Below are 21613 nucleotides of genomic sequence, written 5' to 3'. Positions count from 1 at the left end.
GGCTCCACTCCAATAATCAAAACATCTGTCTCCCATCCCCGTCGTCATCTAAACTTCAGAGACATACCAACATCCTACATGAACAGGAAATCAAATAAACACAATCTATGCATGAATTCTCCCTTTAGTTCTATTGTTTGTAGCTCTGATTCAGAAACATTGTCTATAAAGAGTGATGTTAGGACTATAAACTCACTGATACTGAGGCAGGAAACTACTGATAAACAAACAGTTGGTGAATGTATAATTTCCAGGCTTTATGCTTTCCTGTCAGACCAAATGACTGCGCTGAGGATTTATTTCTTATTTAGTTAAACATAATCCGTTTAATAAATATGAATACATTTTTTCCTAGAAGTTAAAACAGTAGAATGTGCCTTTAAAACAGATAAGACAAAACACAGACTAACCACATGTTTAAAAAGCAAATTTGTTATTAAAAAGCAGATTTGAGATAGCAGTGTGTGGGTACTCTTCTTTGCAATAACAGCTTTTACTTTCATCTGCCATATATATATATATATATAAATTATTTGATATTTTTATTTAGCAAGATGCTTTAACTGCTTTTTGTCAATGTAAATGTGCGTTTTAAAATTTTCGTAACAATTGTTACGAATTGTTGATTATAAATTGGGATTTGTTACTACTATTGTAAGTGTAGTTGATAAATAATATGCTTCTTTGTAATAAATAAATATGTTGTTATTATTTTTACTGATTATAAAGACCACGAGAGGGCATCATCCAATGTTTTGCCTGAACCGGATGAGGCGACGCTGTGGGTGGACTTATCGAGTTCAGGCGGGAAAAACGAATACGTGATGACGCAACACGTTGAATGAGTTGTTTTCGCGATGGCTCCCATCAAAATAAAACATATCGTTTCGTTTACATCACAGGTAAATATCTGCTCAAAATGTTCTGTTAACGGTTAGACCGTAATGAATAAATACTTGTAATATCTAACATTTTGTTATGATAACTTTCATAAATAACATTACGTAATGATGAGTTAGTGGTATCACTTTCAGTTGTTAACATTAGTTAATATATGAAATGAACAATGAATAATACATTTATTACACTTTTTAGTAATGTTTGTTAATGATAGTTAATAAAAATACAGTCGTTAAAAATGCATTAGTAAATTAACATTAACTAAGATTAATAAATGCTAAAAGTATTGTTCATTTGCAGTTCATGTTAACAAGTGTTGTTAACTAATAAACCTTATTGTAAAGTGTTACCAAAGAGTTCATATACATTCAAATATATATATATATTATATAAATTATTCTCGTGTTTCTACAGTTATAAAATAGATAAAATATATGAGAATAAAAGTTATTTTATTTCTAACAATTTGAATGTGCATTACATGATACTTAACATGTTATTAAATAGTGTAACATTGTTTCCAAATTTGATTAATTAATAAATAAAAAGATATTAAAGTGTTACATGTTATAACTTTCTCTCTTATATGACTGAATTGCAGGATAGTAAGAATGGTGTGAATAATCTGTGTGATGGCAGTGACAGCAGCAGACCCTGGTTGTGCAGCGTCCAGGACCGCAGTGGAGTTCTCAGGGTGGAATTACAGATGGAGCGAGTGTCTGCTATAGGATTCATTGATGTTGGTGTGTTGGTGTTAACATAAAAATCACCTGTTCTTATCTGATGTATTCTTGACATATTAATGTACATGATTTTCCTGTCTTTCTTTGTGAAGGCAACTGTGGCTCTGCGTTCATTCAGATTGATGTCGGCCGATCCTCTTGGTCATTAGACCATCCTTATGTCACCCTGCTGCCCACTGCAACGCTCATGAGCCCAGTGGACTCGAAACAAGGCATTGGACGTCAAAATGTGCGGATGTTTAAAAAAGGTATAATGCATGTGAAACACTTTCACTTTAAACTCTGGTATTCCTCACTTAGGGGTAACATTTGTGATCCTTGGTGGTCAAAACAGACCACAGACAATAAGCATTTTTTTTTTCATGAAATTAAAGGTGTCATCCAAAAATGAAAATTCTGTCATTAATTACTCACCCTCATGTTGTTCCAAACATGTAAGACCTTCGTTCATCTTCAGAACACAAATTAAGATTTTTTTGATGAAATCCGATCGCTCTCTGACCCTCCATAGACAGCAAGGGTCTTACCACGTTCAAGGTACAGAAAGGTACAGAACATAAACAAAATGTTCCATGTGACATCAGTGGTTCAACCGCAATTTTATGAAGCAACGGGAATACGAGCACCATGCATATACGTTGTTTACATTCAGAGGAGAGCATGCGCATGCATCATGATACACTCCAATATGGTTCTAGGGTGATGCAAAAGAGAAGAATTGTTGAATAAAGTTATTTATTTATTTCTTTTTTGCGCACAAAAAGTATTCTCGTAGCTTCATAAAACCACGGTTGAACCACTGAAGTCACGTGGAATATTTTGTCAATGTTTTTGGTATTTTTCTGGACCTTGAACGTGGAAGAACCTTTGCTGTCTATGATGGGTCGGAGAACTCTCGGATTTCATCAAAAGTATCTTAATTTGAGTTCTGAAGATGAACGAAGGTCTTACGGGTTTGGAACAACGTGAGGGTGAGTAATGAAAGAAGTTAATTTGCAGAACAAAAATTTACAGATAATTCAGGATTTCTCTCCATATAGTGGACTTCTATGATGCCCCCGAGTTTGAACTTGAAATGCAGCTTCAAAGTGCTCTAAACAATCCCAGCTGAGGAAGAAGGAACTTATCCAGCGAAACGATCAGTTATTTTCTAAAAAAAAAAACAATTTAAATACTTTTTAACCTCAAATGCTCGTCTTGTCTAGCTCTGTGTGAACTCTGTGTATTCTGGTTCATGACAGTTAGGGTAGGTTGAAAAACTCATCTCATTTTCTTCTCCAACTTCAAAATTGTCCTACCTTGCTGTTTTACCTTTTTTTTGAAAAGGACATTTACTGTAATCTTCTTTGCATGTTCACTTTGTAAACACTGGATCGGTACTTGTGCAGCAATGTAGGATGATTTTGAAGTTGGAGGAGAAAATGAGATAAGAGTTTTTTGACCTACCCTTACTGTTTTGAACCAGAATACATTGTTAACGCAGAGCTAGACAAGACGAGCATTTGAGATTAAAAAGTATATAAATTGTACATTTTTTTAGTAAATAACTGATCGTTTTGCTAGACCATTCTTCCTTCGCTGGAATTGTGTAGAGCCCTTTAAAGTTGCATTTAAACTGCATTTTGGAAGTTCAAACTCGGGGGCACCATAGAAGTCCACTATAATGGAGAAAAATCCTGAAATGTTTTCTTCAAAAAACATTATTTCTTTACGACTAAAGAATAAAGACATGAATATCTTGAATGGCAAGGGGGTGAGTAAATAAAAACAAGTGTTCTGTAAGTGAACTTCTCCTTTAATGACAGAATTTAAATTTTTTGGTGAATGTATTGTTTTTGATTTCAAAAATATGTTTTCTTTAATGTTTGTATTGTCGGCAGATTTCACAGTACTAAACAATATTCACCTTTCAATGTTGCACCATTTATTTCAATTAAAATAATATAGATACTAGAACACATTTAATGTTATTTTATTAATGCAGCATTTAAAATCAAGCAAATGTTTGTGGGAGTCAGAAAGAAAAAGTATTCTCTCGTTGCTTATAAGAGTATTTTTAGACATAATTACATTATCCAAGACTTCACCATGGCTGATTTGGAGATTGTAACCCAAGAGGTTGTATATATATTTGGTATTTCCCATGCTTTTTCTTAGTTTTTTTAATTGTGAAGATCATAAATGTAACTATTTTTTAAAAACCATTTTGGCATTTCTAATCATGTCCACAATTTTGTGTGAGTGTGTACAAACTGCAAGTGGCATAGTCACCAAGTTTCAAGTAAAAAATGTAAATATTCAAATCATAAAATTGTTTGGTCTAAAATGACTAAAGACCAGCAATAGGTGAAATATGTGGACTGTATGCAATTGTATAAGATTCACTTGTGCTCACTGAAATTTAAAGAATTGAAGTAATGTCTTGAATGTGTCCATGTCCAGCTGATTTTATCCCTCAGGCTGCTGAGGAGAGCTGGGACAGACTGCGTGTAACCTGCACTCAGCCTTTCAACAAACGGTCACAGTTTGGTCTATCCTTTCTGCGTATTCGCACCATGGAAGACGAGGCTGAAGATTCCCCAGATATTGCTCCTGAAAATCTGGTTAGAGATTTGCTGAAGGTTTTATCATATTGTTGTGTTTAAAGCAAACTACCTTTTCTTATACCATATATCCAGCGGCACAGCAACTATTTGAATTGTTATGAATTGTTTCACAGCGCACACCAGAAAAGATGACATCTGTGATGGAGTGGCTTTCCAGCCCCGCTATTCAAAACACGTTTTTTGGACGAATCACAGGGTGTGTGATTTGAGTGTCTGACACTTACTCTTTATCTCAAAACTAGATTTGTAGTAGCATTTTATTGAGAAGGCACTCTGTACTCCCTTTCAGGGCTGTCTCTTCAGATGCCCAAAGGAATCCAGGGAGTCTGAGTCGGGCCGAACGCATGGTCAAAGCCGCCCACTCAAACAGACGCTCCTTGTCAACATCCCCCTCCAGTACTACATCCAGCACAACACCTCAGAGAGAAGATAACGTGAAAACCCCACCAGGCAAGTTGTTATTTGGCCAGCACACAGACAGAGTGGAAAAAAATGTATGCTGTTCATAATACAAATGTTGTTTTTGTTTTTGTTTTTGTTTTTACGGGCCAAATTAGGTGGATTAAGGACTTCCAGTGACCGGAAAAAGACTCCTCAGGAGCAAAGGAAAAAGTCTAAAGCACGGTATGAATTGAGAAAAGTCTGATATGAAGGATACACACAGTTTTGATATAGAGTTTTGTTTTGATTCTGACCACAAATAAGCACATTTGAGTTTTTATATCTTTTTTTTTTAAGTTTTATTTATACATTTTTAATACACAAAAGATACAAAATAAAGGACAACAAAAACATGTAACAGTAGGCAAATACACTGAAGGGTATTTTGGAAAAAAAAAAGAGACAAAAAAAAAAGGGACAAAAAAAAAAACACTAGTGCAATCTTACATACAGAAAATACAGGTCTACAGTGTGCTGACCAAAACTAGTATCCAGTACCGAGTTGGGGGTGGGGACTCAATCACAAAGAACAGGGTCAAGCTGAAGAGTTTGGACATGTTTGCGAAGGGGTTCCCAGAGCTTGATGAAAATAGTGCTAGGTCAGTGTAGAGAGGAGTTTTTATATCTTTAACATTACTCAGTGTATATATATTTGATATTATTGTTTAATAAAAAACAAACAAACGTTAAGACAGTAATATTGTGAAATACTATGATTTAAAAAGTTTTCTAGTTTAATGTCACATGATTGTTCAAAATTGATTCTAACATGCTGATTTGGTGCTCAAGAAATGTTCTTATTATTATCAATGTTGAAAACAGTTGTACTGTTTAATATTTTTGTTGAAACTGATACATATATTTTAAGATTCTTTGATGAATAGAAAGTTTGTGTAAAAGTGTTACTGTCACTTTTGATCAAATTAAAGCATCATCGTTGAACAAAAGTTTAATTAATTTCTTAAAAATACCTTTTAACAATATTATTTATGTTTATTTATGCAGTGGCTTTTACAAGAAAACAGTGTTAAGATTAAGAAAACAAACATTTTTCATTTTTTTATTATATTTATATTCATTTGTTAAAAGTTATATTTAATGTAACAAACATGTGTTTTCATTGGAGAACTTTTGAAAGGTTTAACAAATTTATAGAGGTTATGCAGCTTTGGTGTTGCTTTTAACCAAAAAACAAACTAAATATTAAAACAAGAATGCTAAGAACTCACGTTGATATGCTATTTTGATCATTTATATCAAAATGTCTTCACTAGTTTCACTAGTGGCCCCAGACTCTGTATACACTACTAGTCAAAAGTTTTTGAACAGTAAGATTTATAATGTTTTTTAAAGAAATATCTTCTGCTAAACAAGCCTGCATTTATTTGATCCAAAGTACAGCAAAACCAGTAATTTTTAAAAAATATTTTTACTATTTAAAATAGCTGTTTTCTAATTGATTATATTTTAAAATGCATTTTTTTTTCAGATTTTAAAAGTGAATTTTAGCGTCATTGCTCTAGTCATGTGATCCTTCAGAAATCATTCTAATATTCTGATTTGCTGTTTAAAAAACATTTATTATTATTATTATTATTATTATTATGTTGAAAGAAGCTGAGCAGATTTTTTTTTATTTGATGAATTATAAAGGTCAGAAAAACAGCATTTATCTGAAATAGAAATCTTTAGTTACATTATAAATGTCTTTATCATCACTTTTGATTAATTTAAAGCGTCCTTGCTAAATAAAAGTATTAATTTCTATCATTTCTTTGAAAATGGAAAAAAAAATTATACTGACTTGAAACTTTTGAATGGTATAGTGTATGATGTTACAAAATAATATTTCAGATCAGAAAATGTAGCTTTGATCACAGGAATAAATTACATTTTGAAAAATATTCAAATAAAAAACAGTTATTTTATTGTTTTTGCTGTACTTTGGTTTAAATAAATGCAGGTAGTGTATATTCTTCACTCTGTATATCATTTTTATAGACCTGTATATTCTGTATTCAATGGTGGTCATTCAGGCAGAGCCTTATAAACAGTGGCACTCCACGGAAGAGATCCAGACCTACAACATCCACCCATAAGCCCAGCTCAACAAGCCCACACAGAAGTACCCAACAGGCTCCACAGGACTCTCCTGAGACGAGATGTCCTCTTTGTGGAGGTAATATGATTGCATAAATGCCCATTTGAAGAGGATTTTTGCAAGCAAATAGATCTATGACTTTGGGTCATAATTTACTGCTCACAAGCTCTTCTTCTATTCCTGTTGCTTTTTATCCACATAGAATCCTTCAGTCCTGATTATCTGCCTTTCCATGCTTCCACCTGCCTGGATTCTGGTTCAGCAGAGCTCATGGGACTCAGGGAAGAAACAGAGGTCGTGAGCTCAAGACACTCTTCTGTTTTTGGCTCTGGCGCAGATGAGCATATGGTTCCATGTCCTCTTTGCTCCTTCCGATTCCCCCCAGACCGTATCCAGCAGCACGCCAGCACCTGTGGAGACACGCTAGAGCCAAGTACTGTGTGGCTGAACTGAGAGAAGAACAATGTGGTCTCGGAAACCAGTCAGGTATTCTCTTGGTTTTGCAGGCCTTGGACAAAACTCCTGAGACTGTATTTTTATTGTTTTTAAAGACACTTTATAACATTGGTCGTTATGAAATGTTTGACTGGCAAACATGTTTTGACTGTAAATATGTCATCTTATCTGCTTTTCACCTTCTTTGATATCAGAATGTTACAATAAACCATTGTTTGTAATTAATTACAATATGTCTTCATAAATATAAAATATATTATTTAGAAAGTTCAGATTTGTTTCGATTTAAAAGTGAATATATATACATGTATGTTTATTGGTTTATTTCCTTTTTTTAAAAAAGAAGTCTGCATTTATTTGATCAGAAATACAGTAAAAACGGTAATACTTTGAAATATTATTACAATAAAAACAGTTTTCTTTAATATATTTTAAAATGTAGTTTATATTAAATCTGAATTTTCATCAGCAATATTTTCATTATTGAATTTTCCAGAAATTATTTTAATATGCTGATTTGGCACTCAAAAATATTTCTTATTATTATTATTGAAAAATTGAAAACAGTTGATCTGCTTAATATTTTTGAGGAAACTGATTCATTACTTCAAATTAACAGTATTTATTTGATATAGAAATTATAAATGTCTTTACCTTAACTTTTAATCAATTTAATGTGTCCTTTTTGAATAAAAGTATTAGTTTCTTAATAATGTTCCCTTACCGACTCCAAACTTCAAAGTGTAGTGTATATGTGTCAGAAAAACATTACATTTTTACTTTTTAGATAAAAAAGAAAGACCTTTATATGTTTTCATAGTTTAATAATGTTTTAATAATTTATGTTGGTAACACTTTATAATAAGGTGTCATTTGTTAACATTAGTTCATGTACTCAACTAACATGAACAAACAAGGAACAATACATTTGATTAACTATTTTTTAATCTTTGTTAATGTTAGTTAATAAAAATACAGTTGTTCATTGTTTGTTCATGTTGGTTCACAGTGCATTGACTAATGTTAACAAACAACTTGTGATTTGAATAATGCATTAATAAATGCTGAAATTAACATTAACTAAGATTATTAAATGCTTGTTCATTCTTAGTTCATGTTAACTAATGAACCTTATTGTAAAGAGTTATCTTTATCCTATTCATTTTCAATTTTCTCAGACGCTGACCTTGTGTCATGGGGCCTGCCTTATTGTTGAGGCCTGATGTTTACAGAGGTGTTGAAAGGAGGAAGTGCACTGATGGGGGAGTGGAAATTCAGAAGTCCTTAGTGAGCTCTAATGGGATGCAACATAATGTTACGGTTGCATTTTTAATTGGTTGTGCCCTTTAGGGAATTGTACCTGTTATTTGGTTTGTTCAGTATGAAATCATTCACCCGTGTTTTGACTCCTCAGTGGTGGCGAACCAGTGGACTCGCATAACTAGTGTCTTAATCACGCTCCTCAGATCAGGATTAGAGCCTCATAAAACATTACTGATTGGTTTTTGGAGCTGCTTTGTTTGCTTTTTGGATATACAGTGGATATGTGGGACATCTTTTGATACAGTCTCACTGTAATATTTATATCCCCAGTGTAGCCCATGATGGAAAACCTCACGGTAAGAAATATTTTGTGTCTATTGTGTGTCTATTTGTCAGAATTGATATTTAAGGCACTACAAAATCTGTGTTTTTCTAATTTATTACATTTTTCTCCATTCTATTGTGACAAATTCTATTATCAGCATAATATCTTGGGTAAAAAGTAGCACATTTCAGTAGTGTATTTCATTAGTGACCTAAAAAAAAATCGTACTATGCGTACTTTGTGTATTATTGCTGTTTTGTTTGATGGGTTTCATTGTCCTCATTTGTAAGTCGCTTTGTATAAAAGCAGCTGCTAAATATATATTACATTACATTACCAGTCAATAGTGTTTTTTAAAGAATTATCTTCTGCTCACCAAGCCTGCATGCATTTATTTGATCCAAAGTATAGCAAAAACAGTAACATTTTGAAATATTTTTACTATTTAAAAAAACTGTTTTCTATTTGAATGTATTTAAAAATGTAATTTATTCCTGTGATTTCAAAGCTAACTTGTCTACATCATTGCTCCATTCTTCAGTGTCACATGATCCTTCAGAAATCATTCTAAGATGCTGTATTGCTTTTCAGGGATTTATTATTATTATTATCAATAATTAAAACAGTTGAGTACATTTTTTCAGGATTTTCTGATGAAAAGGTCCAAAGATCAGCATTTATCTGAAATAAAAAGCATTTGTAACATTATACACTATACCATTCAAAAGCTTAGAGTCACTATATTAGTATAGTTATTTAGCAAGGATGCTTTAAATTGTTCAAAAGTGATGATAAAGACATTTATAATGTTACAAAAGATTTCTATTTCAGATAAATGCTGCTTCTGAACTTTCTATTCATCAAAGAAACATGAAAAAATCTACTCGGTTGTTTTCAACATAATAATAATTAAAAATATTTTTGGGCAGCAAATCAGAATATTAGAATGATTTCTGAAGGATCATTTGACTGGAGTAATAATGATAAAAATTCAGCTTTGAAATCAGGAATAAATTACATTTTAAAATACATGAAAATAGAAAGCAGTTATTTTAAATAGTAAAAATATTTCAAAATTGTGCTGTTTTTGCTGTACTCTGGATCAAATAAATGCAAGCTTGGCGAGCAGAAGAGACTTTTTTAAAAGATTCAAAATTTTTACTGTCCAAAAAATGTTAGGTTTAGATTAAAAAATAGAAAAAGCTATGTTAGTTAAAATATAAAAATGACATGACTTTTTGAGATTTCCATGACTTTTTCAATATAGAAATGTATAAAAATTATTTTATTTCAATTATTTTAATATATTTTAAGATCATGAAAATATATGGTTTCTTAAATTAAAATAGAGAAATGCGGACAGAATCACGGAATCAAAATGGAATTTGCTGTATAATGTGGAATGTCACCGAATTTTACGATTTTGGGATGAATAAATCAAAAGTAGGTCAGTACACACAAAACTCAAAATGGATTATTGTCTGTAAAATATTTGGAAAACAGAATTTGGTCAAAATAAAACTAAATTTGACATTTTTGTTAATATTTTTTAATTTAACCATTAAAACAAATTAAAATGGAATTTGGAACAGAATTTGTGAAAATATAAAATGGATTTCATAGGGCCCTACATCTGGATTTAAATTATTTCAAGCCATTTTGTGGCCCTATTGGAAGTGTGTTGAGGTCTGAATCCCACATTTTCAGTATGGACTCTTGAACATTTGGACACTGTATTTTTGTTTCTTGACCAGTGAAATGGTACAAGAAACAATTGGTGAAATGATATATAAGCATTACTTCCAACAAATGTCTAGTGCTTAGTGTTGTATTCCTGTTTTACAGATATTTTGATGTATTAAGATGTTGTTTATCTCCCCTATGAATAGCCAGAACAATGGCGCGAGATTGTGAACAAGAAGTTCCGCTTCCCTCCGGAGCTCCTCGGAGCCATCCGAGAGGGCAACGTGAACATGGTCTCTTCGCTGCTGAAGACGGGTGACGGCATCATCCGCCAGCTGGACGACTCTGAGGACAGGCTATGGAGAGAAGCGCTGAACTTGTCCATCCGACTGGGAAACGAGGACACCATGGACACCCTTCTCCACGGGGTCAAGTTTGACTTCCGGCAAATCCACGAATCTCTTCTGGTGGCCGTGGACACCAACCAGCCTCGTGTGGTCAAGCGTCTCCTGGACAGGCTTGATCTCGAGAAGGGAAACAAGATGGATGTTCGCTCATTCTCAATGGCCATTTTTGACCACTCCATTGACGATTCCCAGTTTGCCCCCGGAGTGACACCATTGACATTAGCCTGTCAGAAGGATCTGTATGACATTGTGACAATGCTTAATCAGAAAGGTCATGAAATTCCTTGGCCGCATAAAATCTCATGCGTGTGTCTGGAGTGCAGGAATGGACGGCAATATGATTTGCTCAAGTTCTCGTTGTCTCGTATCAACACCTACCGAGGTATTGCCAGCCGTGCTTACCTGTCTATCACCGCAGAAGATGCCATGCTCACTGCCTTTCGACTCAGCAGGGATCTCCGCAAGCTCTCTAAAAAGGAACCTGAATTTAAGGTTGAGTAACGCTTCAGATCTAAAATTAATATGTTACTAAAATCGCTTGCATAATTTCTCTCAACCACTGTCTCCTTTGCTTTATACAGCCTCAGTATATTGCCCTGGAGCAGCTGTGCCAGGAGTTTGCCGTGGAGCTGCTTGGAATGTGCCGGAACCAAAGTGAAGTCACCACCATCCTGAACAGCCTTGGTGATAAGGATGAAGACAGCGAAGACGAGCTGGACCAGCAGGCGTTTGAGGAGGGCATTCCAAACTTGGCTCGCTTAAGGCTTGCCGTCAACTATAATCAAAAACAAGTAGGATCCCAAGATTTAAACAAGAAAAAACATGCATTGCTATTTATTCATTTTGCTAACCATTGTTTGTGCTTCAGTTTGTAGCCCACCCGATCTGCCAGCAGGTGCTCTCCTCCATCTGGTGTGGGAACCTTTCAGGTTGGAGGGGCAGCAGAACAGCATGGAAGCTCCTGGTGTCTTTTGGGATCTTCCTGACCATGCCTTTCCTTTGCCTCATCTACTGGATCGCACCAAAGTCAAAGGTTTTTGCCAAATATATTCAACTTTCAAGCATTCTTTACTTTAAGGAATAGTTTAGCACAAAATTAAAATTTGCTCAAACTCAGACCATCCCATGCAGGTGTAGATGAGCTTGTTTCTTCATCAGAATAGGTTTGGAGAAATTTAGCAATATATCACTTGCTCACCAATGAATCATCTGAAGTGAATGGGTGCCGACAGCTGTTAAAAACATCACAATAATCTAGAAGTAATCCAGATGATGAGTTCGGTCAATTAATATCTTCTGAAGTGAAAAGCTGTGTGTTTGTAAAATGAAAATCAATCATTATGAAGTTTTTTTTACCTTCTATCTATATTACTCCTATATGCATAATATTGCTCTTTCCAGTGAAAGGGCAACTTGGTATCATGACAAAAACGTACTTGTGGGAACGTTTTCGCAAGATGCACAATACGTACCAAAGAGTGTTTCTACTAAGTGGCGCTAAAAGAGTGTTTGTTTTTTCCCCCGGAACAGATTAACGTACATATGGTACTTTTTATGTGACGTTGGTTTTGTACGTATCACCGCAGTTCTGACAGGAAATGGCACCGTAACTGTAACGCTCTGGGACATTTTAAAATAACAAACAATCTGCCCTACACATAAACCTACCTGATAGTATGAACAAAAGCGAATGTGTCATAAAAATCAAACGCATGCTTATTTTTTAATCTCTCATCTATCAGGTTTTTCATCATAAGTCATGTTTTTCATTGGATTCATAACCAAGGATTCCGAATCCTAAGTCCAGTTTTATCCTGGCTGAGCTACCGAGCAAGCCTGTTACATCCGGAAAGCGAAACATATGAAGCTGTAATCATAACTGTGTGCAAAAACTATTACAAGTGTTCACTGTCTTACCACCTCTAGTGTTCATTTCTGTTGGAAACTGCAATAATATGTACCTATTTTCCACCTACTTTTCTACAGGTATGTTTTCGCCATGAGATTAGGTTGCAAAAGGTTACCTTGTCTTAATCAGGAGAGAAATATGCACAGATCAAGCAGTGTTTATAAGCGAAAACAGTCCAAAACAATTCTAAGCAAATATGTCAGTGGATTTTGATGTTAGAGGAAAACAGGGGATGGCCTTTTTCACTAGAGGGAAATTATAGATTATGGGTTCACATTTTGACCAGAAGTAACTGTTTAAAGTTTAAAATGCCTTCATGATAGATTTCGTTTTTTAACAAAAACTTTTCACTTCACAAGACATTTACTGATGAGCTGAAGTCGTGTGGATTACTTGTAAATTATTGTGTTGTTTTTATCAGCTGTTTGGACTCTCATTCTGACGGCGCCTGTTTACCGCAAGCCACACAATTGCTGAACATTTTGCTTCTATTTAACTAAATGTATGTGTTCGATCTAGGAATAGTTCACCCAAAAATGAAAATTAACCTTAAGACCTTCCTTCATCTTTAGAATACAAAATTAAGATATTTTTGATCAAATCCGAGAGCTTTCTGACACTGCATAGACAGCAACACAACTGACATGTTCAAGGCCCAGAAAAGTAGTAAGGACTTTGATAAAATAGTCCATGTGACATCAGTGGTTCAACTTTTATTTTATGAAGCTACGAGAATACTTTTTGTGCACAAAGTAAATGAAAATAACAAATTTATCATCGTGGTACCCCTGTGAATGCGCGTCGAAGACTGATGTCACAGTGACTATTTTAACAATGTCCTTACTACCTTTCTAAGACTTGAACATGTCAGTTGCATTGCTGTCTATGCAGGGTCCGAAACTCTCGGATTTCATCAAAAATATGCTCGTTTGTGTTCCAAGGATGAACAAAGGTCTTACGAGTTTGGATCGACATGAGGGTGAGTAATTAATGACAGAATTTTCTTTTTGGGTGAACTAACCCTTTAACTATGTAATCTACTTAAATTTACTGGAACTACCAACTCACTTTCTCTTTTACATTAACTGAAACTGGGCAGTGAATTTTCCAGCATGCTTTGCATAGAGGTAGATCATGAGAAAAAATGTTGAAACTAAGTTTTATTTTATTATCTTTTGCACACAGGGACAGATCTGTTAGTTTTTATGTTTAGTTATGTTTGACATTTAGAAGAGTTTCTGTTTTGTTGGGTTTTTGTGGTTGCCGTTGTACTGAAGATCAGAGTTTATGATTAGGTTGTGGGTGGCTACAATAATCAAATTTAGAATGCGTGTATGTTGCTCTAGCTGTACTAATGTCAGCAACTTCTTGCTTGTTCATTGTAAACGATTGCTATGGTAACTACAGAAGCATTTTAATCATTCAAAAACAATGAGAAGTTTATATTATTCACATATTATATATATTCATATTAGTAATTAGTTGTGTAATGTACTGAGAAATGCTGGGTAGACTTTTTTTCCTTTTTTCTTCACTCGACACATTGAAAGAAATCAACCCAAACAAATTAAAGGTTGTATCAGCGATTTCTAGCCTGAAACATAAAGTGTCAAATTCAGCTGACCTTTCATCACGATCCGCTCGCTGCCTGCCCCATAAATTGTCTGTGAAAAAACCGCGTCTCTCTGGTCAGCCTAGGGTCCGAGATATGCCAAAAAAAACAATCGGCACTACCAACCTTTCCACAGATAAACAAACAGTGTTCCAACCAATCAGCGTCAGGGGGTGGGTGTTGTGAACTTTCGCTCCGCCTCCCTCACATCCCTGCACCAGTAGGATCGTGAAGAAAGGTCAGCTGAAATTGACACTTTATGTTTTAGGCTAGAAATCGCTGATACAACCTTTAAGTGCAAACTGTTTCCTCAGGTTTATAAAGTCTTTTAGTGTAACAGGCTTCCATCCATCCGCTCATTCTCCAAAATGCTGTAGGGATGCTGGAATCTATCATAGTGTCTCAGGCTAAAGGCAGGGAAACACCCTAGACAGATGGTCCATCGCAAGACTATTCTATCAGCAGAGCTGGGTTAGATTACTTACAAATTGTAATCCATTACTGATTCCAAATTACATGACAAAAACTGTAGTTAGTAACGTAATCCAATACATTACAGATTTTAGGTAATATAATCCGGCTACTTTTAGATTACTTTTGATGTAACTTGTTTATCACTTTGATTTAAATAGAATACTCTTGTACCATACTGACATAAAATACAAAGAATAAGAAAACATATTCTATTTGTTGTTATTTAAACATTACATTACGTCAAGGTTTCCCAAGCCAGTGTTTGTGAAATATAAGAGGATCTAAGAAGATCAGATGACAAAAAGAATTTGTGCATTTTTATGTGTTTGAAATATAAAAGCCTTCCAAAGACGTAGAAACGCATGGTTAAATAACCTACAGAGTGATAATTAGAATAAAAATCAATGTTTTTATCAATAGTTCACACAATTTTAAAACATTTCCTGAAATGATTTTTGTAAATCCAGTGGTCAAATGCTGTGTATCTACCTGACTACTATATTATTGAAATGATCAATAATTTATTGACATTGTGTAAATAATGTTATGCAATCAATAAAAAAGTAACTGTAGTCTGATTACGAGTATTGTATGTTGTGTTGTATGAATATTGTAAATCTAATTACAAGTACTTAATTTTTGAAATCTGATTACGTAACCCAGATTACATGTAGTAAGTAAATCAGTTACTTCCCAGCTCTGTCTAACAGACATTTTTTACTAAAAAGTGAACGATCTTGTGTTTTCTTCTCAGTTGGGGAAGACTCTAAAAATCCCAGTGATTAAGTTCCTCCTCCATTCGGCTTCATATATGTGGTTCCTGATCACGCTTCTGGGGGAATCTATTGCCATGGAGGTGTATCGAGACAGCTTTGCCTCTCGTCAACACACCATTCTGCACAGCTCCTTCCACATGGTCTGGGTGGTTGGTAGGTCTCAGGAACCACATTTCATAAAAACATTCATTTTGCTGCAACATCTTCAACTTCAAGTCTTCATTACAATAATTGAGTGGTCTTCTCAAACAGGTTTTTTCTGGTTCGAGTGTAAGGAAATTTGGATTGAGGGCTTGAGAAGTTATTTCCTGGACTGGTGGAACTGTCTAGATGTGATGGTTCTTAGCATGTACCTGGCTTCATTTGCCCTAAGACTGGTCATCTTGCTCAAGGTCCACTTTATCTGCCAGTTACCTGAGAAAGAAGACGAGTGTGTCTACTTCACCGAGACTAGTGAGAGAAAATAACCATCATATTTTTAATAACCATCATATTTATCCTACAACGTGGCAGCTCTACAGTATTGTATTTGTGGCATTACAGTGCGTAATGAGTGGCATCAGGAGGATCCCCAGTTCATCGCCGAGGTGCTGTTTGCGGTGACCAGCATGCTGAGTTTCACTCGCCTGGCCTACATCCTACCAGCACACGAGTCTCTTGGTACCCTGCAGATCTCCATTGGAAAGATGATTGACGACATGATGAGGTATTGCTGTGTTGTGTTGGTTATAAAGAAAAAAAAAAATAATATCTAGAAAAAACATTTAAGCAACAATGCTTTTCTCTTCAGATTTATGTTCATTTTGGTGATCATTGGAACTGCCTTCCTGTGTGGCGTCAACAATATCTATGTCCCATATATGATTTCCCCTAATCTTGGAAGGTATTTTATGTTTTATCCATTTGGTAAAAGCTGCAGAAATTAGCCGAGTTTGAGATAATAGAGCAACGTCACATCTGTTTATATTTACAGGCTAAATGAAACCTTCAGCTTCCTCTTCTGGACTATGTTTGGCATGGCCGACCAGACCTATGTGGACATGCCTGACTTTGTTTTGGCTGAGTTTGTTGGCCGAATCCTTTATGGCATCTACACCCTGATCATTGTCATTGTACTTCTAAACATGCTCATTGCCATGATCACCAACTCTTTTCAGAAGATCGAGGTAAACCTGAGGAACTGACCCTGATGTAATGTCTACAGTAACAATATAAGCTTGGTGTTTCACCTAAATTGTTCTTCCCTGTAGGATGATGCTGATGTAGAGTGGAAATTTGCCCGTTCAAAGCTCTACCTGAGTTACTTCAGAGAAGGACTGACTATGCCTGTCCCGTTCAACATCATCCCCTCTCCAAAGGCCGTTTTCTATCTTTTAAGGTCGCTTATTTGCAGCTCTTATTTGATGAGTCCATTATTGAGTGCTAGGAGTACCACTTAAAAATAAAATGAAAGAATTCAAGGGCAAAACAAACAATTGGCATATGATTTTAAAAAAATAATTGCATTAGATTATTATTAATTGCATATCTACAGTTGCTTTACAGAATTATTTTGCCTTCTGGGAAACATGTAAGTATCTTCTGTAGCTTCTGAAGGGCAATACTAAATGAAAAATATATGATATTTAGGCAAAATAATAAAAAATGTCCACATCTTCATTCGTTTCAGAAGTTTACACCCCCGGCTTTTAATGCATCGTTTTTACTTCTGAAGCATCAGTGAGCGTTTGAAACTTTTCTAATAGTTGCATATGAGTCCCTCAGTTGTCCCCTGTGTTATTTTTAAGTGGCACTCAGTTTAGTTCAAACTAATTGCAGAAGAGAAAATGTCATTTTGATCCCAGTTTTTTTTCTTTATATTTTAGAGGAATTGTCAGACGGATCTGCTGCTGCTGCTTCAACTGTAACTCTGATTCAGACTACCCTCCGCTTGCGTCTATGGTACACTTTTCAGTCTTTCAGGATTACAACTCACCTTCATTCAATATTAAGTTTCGAGGGTCTACTTTCATACTTATGCTAATTTGCTCAATAATGTTTTTCATTGCAGTTTTTGATGAAAAATTTTAATAACTGACTTAAATATATTATGTTCAACAAAACCCATGCCTTCTGTAAATCTTTTTGAAATATAACACAGAAGGATGACATGGGTGCAGGGGAGAACCGTATTCCCTACAGACAGCAGGTCATACGCGCTCTGGTCCAGCGTTACATCGAATCTGCCAGGAGAGAGTTTGAAGAGTCGAAACGCAAAGGTAAGACTGAAACACAGTATTATATCATTTAATTAGAAGGGTTATATTGACATGTAAGATTTTGCTTACATCTACATTGTAAATATATATTTTTGATATTTTATATAAAAAAATTAAAGGTAAATCAATAACAGTTACAGTTTAACAATATTGTGTTATTAATATTAAGTGTAATTTTACTTTGTAAAAGGCAAAAAGTTGATCATACTCAGCCAATGGACTAAAACATAAACTGTTTTGGTAGTGACATGAAAATTCGGGACATTTTTGTACATAAAGTTTTATAATTTACAAAGAAAATATAATATATATATATATATATATATATATATATATATATATATATATATATATAATTTTAACTTCACTATTTAAAAGAATTAAAAAGATACTTTTAAAAACAATGGGGGAAAAATACAAATATTATTTCAATATAATTTTCATAAGTTGATATTTAGGGGTTTGGGACAGCCACCTCCCAATTGAAAGTACCAATAATTGATTATTTTAAATATATTAAGCTTACTAATATTTTAAATATTATTGTGGGCTTCAATAGATAATAGAAGGATTTTAGTAAACATCTTAGATTTGAATACTTAAATGTTTTTAAATGTTTTTTTGGACAGCAGTTTGCACCAATTCTGTAAAATGGCCCATAGATATATACATATATACTTTATATAATATACTTTTCAAACTTTTCAAACTTTGTCCTCAACAGTATTCAAAAGCTCATGAATTACTGGATAAGGACTAATGAGCTTGGCATAAATACAAAAACATTATAAATCTATTTACATGACTTTTCCCGGTTTATAAATGATACTTTAAACACCACTTTTTTCTGTGGGAATTCAGGCTCTTCAAAGAAAAAAAGTCAAAGGGGTGAATTAAAATGAGAAAATATCTACATTTTTTGTTGTTTAATCTTATTTCGATGCATGTTTGGTCCTATTTAAGGCCTCATTATAAGTTTGCTTAGGACCCCTACAGTGGGTTCCAGTCCCCTTTATACAGCAAAATATACAAGTATATTTATACTGTAGTTTTCACATGCATTGAAAAATTCTGACTTGATCTGGAATGTCTTTCTTCCAGACGTTGGGAACAGGATCACAGAGCTGAGCAAAGTGATCGTCCAGCTACACGCTGAAATGAAACGCATTCAAACAAGCATGATTGGCCACTCAGACAACCCCAAAGGAGACCCATCAGAAGGATCTTCTTTCCTGGGGAAGTACATCGTTGGAGCCAAAAACAACTTCAAGGGCTTCAACAGTGATGAAAGAAACACTGTTCCATTACATGAGCCTATACTCCATGAAGAACCAGCTGAGGAGACTGTCAAAGAGAAGGATGAAGAGACTGCAGACGTGCAGGAGTCACCAACCGCTGATACAGAGCCAGACAGGAAGGCAAATGAAGAGCAAAACAGTGAGGGAGAAATAGATAATGCTCTGGAAGACAAGAATGAGACAGAGGGGGGAGAAGAGACAGGAAATGATGATGTCACTGAGATTAGCATGGATGAAGAGAAGGAGGAGGAGGCTGAAAATGATACAGAGACAGGGAATACAAGCGAGACAGTCATAGATATAGAGTCCAATGCAGATGCTGAAAGTGAAGCTAGTGGGGAAAACGAAGATGAGACAATAGCAGAGGAAGCCACTGATAATGTGGATGAATTAAATACAGATGAGGAGACAGGAGGAACAGATCTAAATGAAGCTGAGACTGAGGAAAATGGAGAAGTTGAGGAAAGTAGTGGAACAACAGAAGATGAGGTTGTAGTTGAAGTCATCAATGAGAATGCAGGTGAGGGCATCAAGATTGACCTGAATCAGTCAAGCCTAGTGAGTTTCTTAGCAAAGAGAATAGAGGAAAAGCTAGAGAGGAATTTCAGTTTCATTGGAAACCAATTGTCATCTCCAACCGGCAGTGATGACTCCCAAGACACCGGTTTTGGTTCTCAAGAATTTGACCTCTCAACTAGCAGTCCTTAAAGATTGGAATTGGTTTGTACAAGATTAGTTCGAAATGACTAGCTTATGAGAACCATGAACCTAGCTGAGAGCATTTTTAGTGTTTTAAGATAATAAAACGCTTCGTTACAGTGGCCTCAGAAAGTATTTGGACACTCTTGTCACACAAAATGTCAAACCAAGTCACCTAAAAACAAATGAAACTAGAGCTTTCAGCTTTTTTTTAAAGTAATTTTAGTGAATGTTTAGAGTCTGTTCACACAAGTGTAGTTCATCACATTAACTACTGAAGGGCGCTTTGAAGTGGCCAATTTGAGCACTTCGAATTGGAATGACCCTTCAATATGGTGGCCTCCGAAGTGCCCTTCAGAGGACGATATTTCCCGTTTGGAACGCACTGAAAGATTTCTGAAGGATCATGTGACACTAAAGATACACTGACTTGCGAAAGTATTCATACCCCTTTGTGTGTTTTTTTTTTTCACATTTTATGTTGCTGCCTTATGTTAAACTGCTTTAAATTACTCCATACTCCCTAATGACAATGCAAAAACAATTGTCAAAACTTCATAAATGTATTTAAAATAAAGAAAAAAAACTTTAAAAAGTACATTGCATAAGTATTCATACCCTTAACACAGTTCTTACCTTTACAGCCTCAAGTCTTTTTGGGTATGATGCGACAAGCTTCACTCAACAGCATTTGGCAATTATCTGCCATTCTTCTCCTCACCTCTTCACCTCTCAAGTTCTGCCAGCTTGGATGAGGGTAGACGCACATTTCCAGGTTTCTCCTGAAATGTTTGATTGGGTTCAAGCCTAGGCTGTGGCTGGGGCACTCAAGGACATTCACAGAGTTGTCTATAAGCCACTTTTGCTATGTGCTTAGGGTCATTGTCCTTTTGGAAGGTGAACCTTTGGCCCAGTCTGAGGTTCTGAATGCTCTGGGCTGGGTTTTCATTAAGGCTCAATATTTTGGTGCATTGAGCTTTTCTTCTACTCTGACGATTCCTTCAGTCCCTGCTGCTGAAAAACAGCTCCACAGCATGAAGCTGCTACCTCCATACTTTTGAGATGGTACTCTTAAGGTGAGCAGTGTCTAGTTTGCTTCAAACATGATGCTTGGAATTGAGGTTTATTAGACCAGAGAACCTTGTTTCTCACAGTATGAGGGTCTTTAGATGCTTATTTGCAGATTCTGAATGTGTTTTTGTGTGTCTTCACTGAGGAGAGGACTGAGTAAAGCCCAGATAGTTGGAGTGTTGCAGTGATGTTCTTCTGTAGGTCTCTCCTATGTCCACATATGATCATGGGAGTTCTGAAGAACTAGAGTGACCATCAGGTTCTTGGTCACCTGTCTTACCAAAGCGCTTCTCCATCAATTGCTCAGTTTGGCCAGGACACCAGCTCTAGGAAGAGTCCTAGTTGTTCCAATCATCTTCCATTATGGATAATGAAGGCTACATGCTTCTGTGAACCTTCAATGCAGCTGATTTTTTTTTCCTGAACTCTGATGTGTGGCTTGATCCAATCCAGTTTTTTTTTTTTTTTTTTTACCTCGGGGTTTGGTTTTGCTCTGATATGCATTTTCAGCTGTTAGACGTTTTATTAAAACATGACCCTTTCCAAATTCTGACCATTCAAATTAATTTGCCACAGGTTAACTTCATTCAA

At 35.2% G+C, this 21613-nt stretch overlaps 1 protein-coding gene across 1 annotated transcript; it reads left to right on the top strand.

Moving 5' to 3' along the window:
* Window positions 1–827: 827 nt before the first annotated feature.
* Window positions 828–19960, top strand: LOC141291983 (short transient receptor potential channel 2-like). The gene is made up of 22 exons (XM_073823967.1): window positions 828–902; window positions 1502–1643; window positions 1736–1891; window positions 4086–4246; window positions 4363–4445; window positions 4539–4699; window positions 4807–4873; window positions 6727–6869; window positions 6994–7229; window positions 8846–8866; window positions 10725–11417; window positions 11507–11716; window positions 11794–11958; window positions 15675–15849; window positions 15949–16149; window positions 16240–16402; window positions 16487–16579; window positions 16670–16862; window positions 16947–17074; window positions 17562–17637; window positions 17837–17954; window positions 19056–19960. Exons 1-22 carry the CDS (start codon window positions 858–860, stop codon window positions 19958–19960), a joined length of 4335 nt encoding a protein of 1444 aa, XP_073680068.1. The 5' UTR covers window positions 828–857.
* Window positions 19961–21613: the final 1653 nt, after the last annotated feature.

The sequence above is a fragment of the Garra rufa genome, chromosome 19 (assembly GCF_049309525.1).
Source record: "Garra rufa chromosome 19, GarRuf1.0, whole genome shotgun sequence".
Lineage (NCBI taxonomy): Eukaryota > Metazoa > Chordata > Actinopteri > Cypriniformes > Cyprinidae > Garra > Garra rufa.
The sequence above is the reverse complement of the archived record's forward strand: the minus strand, read 5'-3'. Positions and strand labels throughout refer to the sequence as shown.